The sequence below is a fragment of the Physeter macrocephalus genome, chromosome 5 (genome assembly GCF_002837175.3).
Source record: "Physeter macrocephalus isolate SW-GA chromosome 5, ASM283717v5, whole genome shotgun sequence".
NCBI lineage: Eukaryota > Metazoa > Chordata > Mammalia > Artiodactyla > Physeteridae > Physeter > Physeter macrocephalus.
Genome location: NC_041218.1, coordinates 45,378,558 through 45,390,572, shown reverse-complemented (window position 1 = coordinate 45,390,572; position 12,015 = coordinate 45,378,558). Strand labels below are relative to the sequence as shown.

The following is a 12,015-nucleotide window of genomic DNA, read 5'->3' as shown; positions in this document are numbered from 1 at the left end:
TCTTCTCGATCTTTGCCTCCATTCTTTTCTGAGGTCCTGGATCATCTTCATTATCATCATTATTCTGAATTCTTTTTATAGAAAGTTGCCTATCTCCACTTCATGTAGTTGTTTTTCTGGGGTTTTATTTTGTTCCTTCATCTGGTACATAGCCCTCTGCCTTTTCATCCTGTCCATCTTTCTGTGAATGTAGTTTTTGTTCCGCAGCCTGCAGGATTGTAGTTCTTCTTGCTTCTGCTCTCTGTTCTCTTTTTTCTCATTGAAATTTGTGCAAGCATAGCTTATTAAAATTTTTATAGGAGAGTTCCACTATTTTTTTTATACAGCAGGTTCTTATTAGTTATCTACTTTGTACATATTAGTGTATACATGTCAATCCCAATCTTCCAGTTCATCCCACCACCACCCCCACGTCCCACATTCCCCCCTTGGTGTCCATACATTTGTTGTCTACATCTGTTTCTCTACTTTTGCCTTGCAAACTGGTTCATCTGTACCATTTTTCTAGATTTCACATATATGCGTTTTATGCGATATTTGTATGTCTCTTTCTGACTTACTTCAAGGGAGTTCCACTATTTAAAGCAGAATATACAACTCTTGTTTTTCATTTACCTTAGTATAAGCCAAACTGTTCACCAATATTGTATGTTTTAGGCATGATTGAACATGGTCTCAGTGATAGTTCTCAATATAGACCCCGAAAGAGTATGTCTGAAGATGCTGGGCTTCAAGAAAGTAATTCCCCTGAAGATGAATTTGTTTCTATGCCTGCTCCTGACATTTCAAATACCAACTTGGGAACTGTTGAGAAAATCATGATGAGAAACCATGGAAGAGATGCTGTCATCAAGACTGAAGAACCTTTGTTCCAGGTAGATGATGACAACACTGAAGGACAGGAACCCAATGACAGCAATCAATATTTGAAACCTCCTTCTCGCCCATCTCCAGAGTCTTCAGAAAGTGACTGGGAGACCTTGGATCCTAGTGTCTTAGAGGACTCCTCCTTGAAAGAAAGAGAACAGGTGGGATCAGAACAGACAAACTCATTTCCAAAGGACTCTTTGCCCTCAGACAGTCCTCCGATTACTGTACAACCTCAAGCTAACACAGGCCAGGTAGTCCTGATACCAGGGCTAATTTCTGGTTTGGAAGAGGACCAGTATGGCATGCCCCTGGCCATCTTCACAAAGGTAAGGTTTAAAATCCTATGTTAAGGCCCTTAAAGATATAATAAAATCCTTTTAGAATTTAATTTTACTGTTAAACACATTTTCAGTCTGAAAATTTTTCTTTGACTTTAAAATACACAGTGCTGTGGCATCTGTGACCATAGTGTAAGGCTACAGAGAATTAATTCAGGGGATTTTGAAGTCACCAATCACTGTATTTGGTCTGTTTTTAATTATTCAGGTTTATCTTTGATGGGGGAGGAGGCAGTCTTGATTACATTAAATGAATGTGTATTAAAATACAATTCCAAAAGCTACAATTTTGTAAGCACACAATTTGTAAGTACGCCTCATATATATAATATAGTGTTTTGGTTAACTTACCCTAAAAACTATTTTTTAATCTTTTTATGAAAAAACATTCAAAATGCATTTGTGATTTAACTTAAACACAACATAGTGAATTTAATTCTACTCAGGAGAAACTCGTTATTTTATTGCCATTCATGAATTATTTTTCAAAATGGAGCAGGAGAAAAAAATTCCATTTTTAAAAAAAAAAAATTATTTATTTATTTATGGCTGCATTGGGTTTTCACTAATGCGCGCAGGCTTTCTCTAGTTGCAGCGAGCAGGGGCTATTCTTCATTGTGGTGCATGGGTTTCTCATTGCAGTGGGTTCTGTTGCTGCGGAGCACGGGCTCTAAGCGCACGGCCTTCAGTAGTTGTGGCAGACGGGCTTAGTTGCTCCACGCTATGTGGAATCTTCTCGGACCAGGGATCGAACCAGTGTCCCCTGTATAGGCAAGTGGATTCTTAACCACTGTGCCACCAGCGAAGTCCCCCGTTTCATTTTTTAGTCAAAAAGTATTGCCTTCCTATGTGCTAGGCTCGTACGAGGTTCTAAATTCTTGCAACCATGGTCTTGCAATCTACCATGAAAGACAGATACATCTGTCCAGTAACTAGAGCAATGTTTTATGTTTTCTCTAAGTACCTTCCTTTATGCCTGAAGTAAAAGAAAATGGATAGTATTGACTTGAACATGTATTTCCACTATATGATAAATTCTTTCTGGGTTTATTCAGTTTTACAAATAAGTACTTGCCCCCCAAGTCAGTGTTGCTGAATAGTTAACAGAAAATGCTGTCTTCGTTCATTTTGTGACCTGTTAGGGGATGCTGAAATTATCTTAATTGGTTTCATGATTGAACTAATGCACATTTTCTTAAAACTGGAATTCAGGAGCCTGGGGAGAAAACTCAGGGCTCTCAAACTACTGAGTATACTCAGTAGACACAAATTGTTGGTTTTCTGAATTCATATGTGAGTGTCATGACTGCCTATACTTTGTGGAGCCTGTACTTTGCTGCTTCACCCACCCACTCTAATTTTTATCACTGTGGAGATATCAAGAGGGAGGGATTTTGTTTTTGTCAGCAAGCTTGCTGAATTAAAGCAATGATAATGTGTTCTGTGTGCTGTTAATAAACTGTTTGGCAGAATATTCTTTTTGTGTCCATTATACCAGTACTGAGTATATGATGGGCTTACTACCATCATTATGGTAAATTAAACTTTTTTTTGGTTTTATGTTTTATTGTGTGATGATTCAAATCTAACTTGTTTAATCACAGTTTCAGATACAATCGCTGATTCTTTCATGTCAGTAGCTTTCAAATATGGAATATACTTAAAAGTGAATTGCCTTTAGGCTTTTTTTTTTCTCTTGAAGATGTTAAAAATACTTGTACAGAAGAACTAGGTTAAAAAGCATCTTTAAAAATATATATATTTTATTTATTTATTTATTTTTGGCTGTGTTGGGTCTTCGTTGCCGCACATGGCGTTTCTCTGTTTGTGGCAAGTGGGGGCTACTTTGTTGTGGTGCGTGGGCTTCTCATTGCAGTGGCTTCTCTTGTTGAGGAGCATGGGCTCTAGGTGCGTGGGCTTCAGTAGTTGTGGCATGTGGGCTCAGTAGTTGTGGCTCACAGGCTCTGGAGTGCAGGCTCAGTAGTTGTGGCACACGGGCTTAGTTGCTCCGTGGCATGCAGGATCTTCCTGGACCAGGGCTCAAACCCGTGTCCCCTGCATTGGCAGGAGGATTCTTAACCACTGCACCACCAGGGAAGCCCACAATTTGTAACTGTTTTAGTAAAACAAATATATGAAAGAATTAAAAGTATATGTAGTTGTAAACCAAAATTTTTTTCTGCCACATGTATTAAACTGCTTTATGTATTGCTTCTGAGTTTATATTTGGTTTGCTTGCTTACAGAGTATCATACTCAAATTTAGGGAACCTGCAAATAACTTGTGACTAGCTAAAAAGTAATGGATGCATGTTTTTTAGTTTTATTTAAGTGGCACTATACTTTTTTTTTCCCTCTCAACATTGTTTTTAGTTTCATCCGTAATTTTGCATGAAGTTGTGAATTATTATTCCTCTAGTTTTCTGTTTTCGGCTCTTCTGCAGCTTACGAATTCTGTGGTTGGGCATCTATATTGTTTCCAATTTCTGGCTACTACAAATAATGCTTCTATGAAATTCTTATTCGGAAATCTTGGCTGTATACATGCAAGCATTTCTTTAGGATTCAGTACCTAGAAGTGGGAATACTGGATTACAGGGAATGGGTATGTTAGCTTTACTAGAATAATTCCAAACTGTTTTCTAAAGTGGTTGTGACAGTTTCCATTCCCATAGCAGTGGTTAAGAGTTCCCATTGTTTCACATCCTTACCAACACTTGTTATTGTCAAACTTCATAATACTTAGCCAATCTGATAGTATCTTCTGGCTCTTAGTTTGTAATTTTTTTTCAGTAGTCACTATTGAGGTTGAGCATCTTTTCATGTTCTTCTTAACCATTTGGATTTCCCTTTGTGTAGTCATTGTTCAAAGCTTCTGGGTTGTTTCCCTTGTTGTCACTGATTTGTGGGACTTAAAGCTTTGTAGTTTTGACTTTCACATTTTGGGTTTTATCTACCTGGAATTAATTTTTGTGTATGGTTGAGAAAGGGAGTCTGTCTCTGTGTTTTTTGTTGTTTCATTGGTGTATCTGTCTATCCCTGTGTCAGTCCTGCACTGTGTTAATTACCATGTATGTCGAGTCAGACAGAGATTCCCCTCTTGCTATTGTTCTTCAAGAGTTTCTTAGCCCTTTGCATTTCCACATTAATTTTAGGATCAACTTAAGTTCTCACTCACACAGGTTGAGACTTTGAGAGATTACCTTTAAAAGCTAGATAAAATTTTGGAGAGAACTGACATCCCTGCAGTATGGAGGCTTCCAGTTCATGAACATGCTTATCATCCCTGAACAGAGGAGAGATGAGAAAATGGCAGTTGGTCCTGATGGCATTGGAGCCCTTCCCAAGTCGCAATGGAGAAGGCACTGTGCTTTTGCTGCTCTCTAGCAGATCAGCTCACAACAGGTTTGCCAGATTAACCAAGCTGAGGTGTATTTTTTGATGTTACTTGTTTTTTAGTTTTACTTGTGGTTTAAAAAAACCAACATAAGATTTATCTTTACCATTTTTTTAAAATTTATTTTTATTTTTTTATTTAGTTTTGGCTGCATTGGGTCTTTGTTGCTGTGTGCGGGCTTTCTCTAGTTGCAGTGAGCGGGGGCTACTCTTCGTTGCAGTGCATGGGCTTCTCATTGCGGTGGCTTCTCTTGTTGTGGAGCACGGGCTCTAGAGACACAGGCTTCAGTAGTTGTGGCATGTGGGCTCAGTAGTCGTGGCTCACAGGGTCTAGAGCTCAGGCTTTAGTAGTTGTGGTGCACGGGCTTAGTTGCTTTGCGGCATGTGAGATCTTCCCAGACCAGGGCTCGAACCTGTGTCCCCTGCATTGACCGGCGGATTCTTAACCACTGCGCCATGAGAGAAGCCCCATCTCTACCATTTTTTTAAAAATAAATAAATAAATAAATAAATAAATAAATTTTTTTTTTGCTGTCCGCGGACCTCTCACTGTTGTGGTCCCTCCCATTGTGGAGCACAGGCTCCAGACACACAGGCTCAGTGGCCACAGCTCACAGGCCTAGCCCGCTCCACAGCATGTGGGATCTTTCACGAACCTGCGTCCCCTGCATCGGCAGGCGGACTCTCAACCACTGCGCCACCAGGGAATCCCTATTTATTTATTTTTGGCTGTGTTGGGTCTTCGTTTCTGTGTGAGGGCTTTCTCTAGTTTTGGCAAGCGGGGGCCACTCTTCATTGCGGTGCACGAGCCTCTCACTATCGTGGCCTCTCTTGTTGAGGAGCACAGGCTCCAGATGTGCAGGCTCAGTAGTTGTGGTTCACGGGCCTAGTTGCTCCGCGGCATGTGGGATCTTCCCAGACCAGGGCTTGAACCCGTGTTCCCTGCATTAGCAGGCAGATTCTCAACCACTGTGCCACCAGGGAAGCCCATCTCTACCATTTTTAAGTGCACAGTTCAGTGGTGTTAAGTGTATTCTCATGGTTGCAAATGTCTAGAACTTTCTCATCTTGCAAAACTGAAACTGTATAACCTTTAAACCACAACTTCCCATTCTCCCCTCACCCCAGCCCTTGGCACCCATCATTGTTTCTGTGAACTTGACTACTTTAAAATACCTTACATAAGTGGAATCATAATACAGCATTTATCTTTTTGTGACTGTCCTCTTTCAGTTAACATAATGTCCTCAAGGTTCATCCATGTTGTAGCATATGATAGGATTTCCTTCCTTCTCAAGGCTGAATAATATTCCACTGTACATATATACCACATTTTCTTTATCCATTTTTATCCATCGATAGACATATGGGTTTGCTTCTACATTTTGGCTATTTTGAGTGGTGCAGCTGTGAACATAGGTGTGCAAATATCTCTCCAATTTTCTTTTTTTTTTTTAACCATTATATACTGCAGCTCCAAATGTGGAAGTTAAAGCATGCTAGAAAAGTGGAAAGCCATGGTGAGTTTGGGTGTAGCGGCTGCTCTATGTGAAAGTACCCAGGCTCTTGCTGCCACCAGACACTGAAGACCTTTAAAAGATTTACGCTAAATTGACCATCGTTAAAAGTAATGATCGCAAAATTTTAAGGCTATTTTGATCTACTATTTAAAATAACTTTATAAATATGTAATACTTTCACATGGTTCAATATTCAAAAGGTTCCAAAGCATCTATAATAAAAAGTTTCTCTCATTCCATCCCCTGATATTTGCTCTCTCCAGAGGCAACCAACCTTATCTATATCTTTTTTTTTTTTTTTTTTAGCAAAATATTCCTTGGAGCTGAACTTCATCACTCGCTGTAGTGTGTTCCATCATATAGAAGAACATTTATTCATTGCCCTGTTCATGAATAGTTAGGGTTCCTGTCTTTTGCAGTGATAAGCAATGCTGCAATAAATAACTTTTTACAAATCTCACACATGAACAGGTGTATCTGTAGGATAAATTACAAGAAGTAAAATGCTGGGTCAAAGAATATATGTATGTATAATATTTTAGGGAATTTTTTTTCATATTTTTAAAAAGCTTTGAACTGTTGATTTTAAAAAAAAACACATTCTTAGTTTTCATGCTGTTATAGACTTAGCCAAGAATTCCACTGTTGACGGTAGACTTTTCTTCTCTAACAGAATCAATTATGAAATGCAATACTGTGAGCAATTAAATCAGTCTTTGTAAAAATGGGCAGTTCTGAGAGTGCCTTTACCAAGAAGGATTCTCAGGCCTAGTTGGGGGAGTAGGGTATTCTGGGGTCCGTATCAAGTTTGAAAGAGCATTCAATATTGTAGTAGTATTTATGTTTAGAAACAGGTAGTTGGGGAGCGGGGAGCCTGTTGTTTTTAATACATAGCACACAAAGTAAAGCATGACCTGTGAGCCTTGCACCAGCTGTTTGAGTGATTTGGCCTAAGGACCAGGGGTCCTTTCCACCTTTAGTCACAAGAGGGTGTGGGTTGAGAAGCACTGTATACTGAATATGTCTAATGCATAGACATAGATTTATTTTTGCTGCTTCTATTAGTTGGCGTTTTAGAGAGCAGAGGAAGACACTGTGAAGAAGAAGAATAAAACCAGGTTTCTAGACATATATTCCAACTTTTGGAAGTCTTCTCTCATGTTAAGTATATAACAACCAGCTGTGAGGTAGAAGGCAGATGGTACATGCACGGAAGGACACGCAGTAGCACAAGGGGTGTCTCCTGCCCTCCGAGAAATTCGTCTCGTGAGGGAAACAAGACACTATCCAGATAACTATAGTCAGTGTTTCTTAAAAAAAGAAGGTGAGAGTAAAAAATAGATGAATAAAAATGTCATCAAACTTGACTGAAACAAATTCAGGGTTTCAGCAAGTCCTCCCTCCTGCCTTCACATGCAAATTGTGCCACTAGTTGGAAATCTATCTTGATATAGAATCTTTCAGCAGAAATTCCATTTCCTCCTTCAGTGCATTACTCCAGTGCTAACACCTTTATTTTCAGGATATAGGCTGCTTTCTGTACACTTAACTCCCTGCTGTGGCTTGGTGGTTAAAGTATAATTTTCAGGGCAATCGTATTTTCAAATGCAATTCACATGGAAAGTAATTAAATACACTGCTGCCGCTGTCATTTGTGCTTTAAACATTTAGTAGCAAGTGTCTTGAAATACTGTTGCATAATTCTAAACAATAGGACAATAAAATAATTGCCATGCAGTGTTTGCTATTCTTATAATAGTACTTTGCTGGTTATGTGCAAATGCGTGTGTGTTAAAATTTTACTGGGGGGCTTCCCTCGTGGCGCAGTGGTTGAGAATTCTCTTGCCAATGCAGGGGACATGGGTTCGAGCCCTGGTCTGGGAGGATCCCACATGCCGCGGAGCAACTGGGCCCGTGAGCCACAATTACTGAGCCTGCGCGTCTGGAGCCTGTGCTCCGCAACAAGAGAGGCCGCGATAGTGAGAGGCCCGCGCACTGTGATGAAGAGTGACCCCCGTTTGCCACAACTAGACAAAGCTCTCGCACAGAAACGAAGACCCCAGACAGCCATAAATAAATAAATTAATTAAATAAATTTAAAAAATTTTTACTGGAAGAACAAACAGGTTTCTAGTAAGCAACATACTTTTTAATGGGCTTAATACTTCATTTCCTAAATGAAAAAAAATTCGGTTTGTTAGTTACAGTGGAGGCTTTTAAGTTGAACTGAGGAACAAAGTGGTCAAGTAAGACAGCCTTCATGGTAGACCACTTTGCCAAGATTGACCATTCATGGGGAAGCTTAGCAATTAACTGGCCTTAATACAGTCAGGACCTATGGTTGTTATTATTGGAATATTGTATTGAGTCAAAGATCAGCTGTGTTAGGAATGGTGTGGGGTTGGGGAAAGATGGGGAGTTTTTTTTTTCCTACTATTAGCTCTCTAGGCTTGAAGAGAGACGTGGCTGTTCCATTACTTTTCTAATATTTTCTATTACTCTTGTAATTCATAGGGATATCTGTGTTTGCCTTATATGGCATTGCAGCAGCATCATCTTCTCTCTGATGTCACCATTCGAGGATTTGTTGCTGGAGCTACTAACATCCTTTTTCGACAACAGAAACACCTCAGTGATGCCATTGTGGAAGTAGGTTACATATGAGTGTGGGTCCTTGACACTGCTGGTCTGTTTCCTTTCTTTTTTTTTTTTTTTTTTTTTTTTTTTTGTGGTACGCGGGCCTCTCACTGTTGTGGCCTCTCCCATTGTGCAGCGCAGGCTCAGCGGCCATGGCTCACGGGCCCAGCCGCTCCGCGGCATGTGGGATCTTCCCGGACCGGGGCACGAACCCATGTCCCCTGCATCGGCAGGGGGACTCTCAACCACTGTGCCACCAGGGAAGCCCTGTTTGTTTGTTTTTTTTAAACATCTTTATTGGAGTATAATTGCTCCACAATGGTGTGTTAGTTTTTGCTGTACAACAAAGTGAATCAGCTATATATTTACATATATTCCCATTTCTCCTCCGTCTTGCGTCTCCCTCCCTCCCACCCTCCCTATCCCACCCCTCTAGGTGGTCACAAAGCACCGAACTTATCTCCCTGTGCTATGCAACTGCTTCCCACTAGCTATATCTATTTTACATTTGGTAGTGTGTGTAAGTCCATGCCACTCTCTTACTTCATCCCAGCTTACCCTTCCCCTTCCCCATGTCCTCAAGTCCATTCTCTACGTCTGTGTCTTTATTCCTGTCCTGCCCCTAGGTTCTTTAGAATCTTTTTTTTTTTTCTTTAGATTCCATATATATGTGTTAGCATACGGTATTTGTTTTTCTCTTTCTGATTCCTTCGTTCTTAATTAGAACTTGGGGCATAGTAATAATACTAATCGTGGTAATAATTGCTTCCTTTGCCAGGCATCCTAAGCACCTTAGGTATATGAACTGGTCTGGTTTTCATAACAACCTTTGAAATAGGCATTGTTACTGTCTGTATTATACCTGCAGAAGCTAAGGAACAGAGAGATGAGACAGCTACTAACTGGATGAGCCAGGATTCCAACCTAGGCAATCTGGTCCTACTACAGTTTCACAATTAAAATGTGTTTATTGTATAAATATTTTAAATACTTCTAGCTTGTTTAATATGCCCCGATATCAAGAGGAAGGAACTAGAGATAAATATTTGACATCTTATTGATATATAAGAAATTTAAATAATTTGTTCAATTTTACAATTAATTTTTACAAATGCGTGAGGGTGATTTCGGCCACCCTAAGGTTTTTGTAGTTTCTAACAGAAAGTACCAGAATGTGCTTCCTGGGAAAACGTTTATAATACAATAAATGAAAGATCTGGGATTCAAAGCTATATGTATCCCAGTTTTGAGGGAGAAAAATACATATACTTTCCAAGGCAGGAGGATACAGATGCGAGGACCACAGGGTTTTCTCAACATTATTGGTTACATTCTAGCTCTGAAGTTGGTTGGCAAGTTCATGGGTGTTTGTTTTAATATTATACTTTAAAACTAACCTGTAAGTTACATATATTTCTTTCTGTATCAAGTATTACATAATAAAAATATTCCAAAGTATCTGTGCAATCAAAGGAAAAATTTTTAGGAATTATATTTAATTGTATTCATTTCTGTTTGTATGATAAAGGTGATTTTAACTATACATTTGTATATTTTCCAAAATATTTAGTCAACATGAATTACTTTTGTAATTCAAGATTAAATATTTATGCATATATTTTCTAAGAACAGAAAATGAGCATTTTTAAAATAGTGAAAGAAAAAAAACTTCAGTGTAAAAAACCTGTCTCTTTCTTAGACTCACCTTTTGAGAATGCTGTTATTCATATCTTTTATTTCCAGCTCCAACTTCCCAGTAGTTACTGTTTAAAGTGTGGCATGGATATCTGCGTGAATGCCCAGACTCTGACTTATACCTGGGTACCCTCTAGGTAGAAGAAGCTCTGATCCAGATCCATGATCCAGAACTCAGGAAGCTGCTTAACCCAACCACTGCAGACCTAAGGTTCGCAGATTACCTAGTGAGGCATGTGACCGAGAACCGGGATGATGTCTTCCTGGATGGCACGGGCTGGGAGGGAGGTGACGAATGGATTCGAGCCCAGTTTGCAGTCTACATCCATGCACTGCTGGCCGCCACACTGCAGTTAGGTAAGGAGCTCACAGCCTCTTTCTCATTTTGTAACTCTTACAATGTTTTGAATTGCATAAGAAACAAGTTTATGAAAAATTACCCGTCACTCCCTTGTACAGACTTAACTACTCTTTGCATTTTGAGTGCTTTATATCCTTCTAGACCTTTTTCTAAGCCTGTGTTTTGGATTTTAGTTTTGTGGTGTTTGTGGTAGTCCTTTTACAAACATGGATCCCGTTATTTCATGATTTTATAACTTACTTTTTCCTTATAATAGAAACAGACATATTATCAAGAGAGTAAATGCAGATCTTCATCACTTTTTACATGGCCCCTTAGTATTCCACCATATGCAAGGATATATCAGTATTTGAGTGCTATTTATAAACACTGCTTAAGATATATAATGGGTGAAAAGAGAAATATCAAAAATAGAAATCATTGAAAATCACGTTCTGAGTGATTAGGCCTTCAAATTTATCCCCCATTCTGAGAAATTTTAGCCCTATTAAGTGGTTAAAATGGAACGGGCAAACACAGAATCACTGCTGAGTTAAAATTATCTCATTCCCCATGGAAAAGAATATATACAAGGAGAAAATGAAGCTCTGCAATGAGCTCTCACAACCATGGACACCTACCCCCCTGGACACTTAGCATATATTCAGTAGCTTTGGTGGTGGTGGTGTTAAAAGAGTATAGAGCTTTTGTTTTTCCTTCTTTTCAATTATCCAACTATTTCACAGTTGCTTTTTAAAAAAATGTAGTGGAATCCACATAACCTAAAATTTACCGTTGTAACCATTTATGAGTGTATTGTTCCACAGTGACATTAAGTACCTTCACGTTGTTGTGTTAATAGATTTTTAAGTCAACCTCACCACTGCCACCTCCCAGGTTAGTTCTTCACATAATATATATAGTTTTAAACCCAGACTTCGGGCATGTTCTTCATTCGTTAGGAAAGCTAACGGAACGACTCCTTATTTGCTAATGGGATTTTTTTTTTTAATGTCTGCCTCTTCTATAGTTGTAGCAGCTGAGACCCCAAAATTAAATCCTCTAACCCAGAATCATTCAGTTTATCTAGTAAGAAAACCCAAGTCTCCACCAGCCATGTAGATTCCTGAGTAATTAATTTACTTCTTAAAAATATTTGCCCCCTGGGCTTCCCTAGTGGCGCAGCGGTTGCGCGTCCGTCTGCCGATGCAGGGGAACTG

The 12,015-nt window shown here is 39.3% G+C and overlaps 1 protein-coding gene across 1 annotated transcript in view; it reads left to right on the top strand.

Moving 5' to 3' along the window:
- The window catches only part of AVL9 (AVL9 cell migration associated), a 77,474-nt gene that overhangs the window by 53,439 nt on the left and 12,020 nt on the right, over positions 1-12,015 (top strand). The window contains exons 10-12 of the mRNA XM_055084932.1: positions 658-1,196; positions 8,638-8,776; positions 10,597-10,812. Of these exons, the coding sequence (XP_054940907.1) occupies positions 658-1,196; positions 8,638-8,776; positions 10,597-10,812 (894 nt within the window). The remainder of the gene's footprint in view (positions 1-657; positions 1,197-8,637; positions 8,777-10,596; positions 10,813-12,015) is intronic.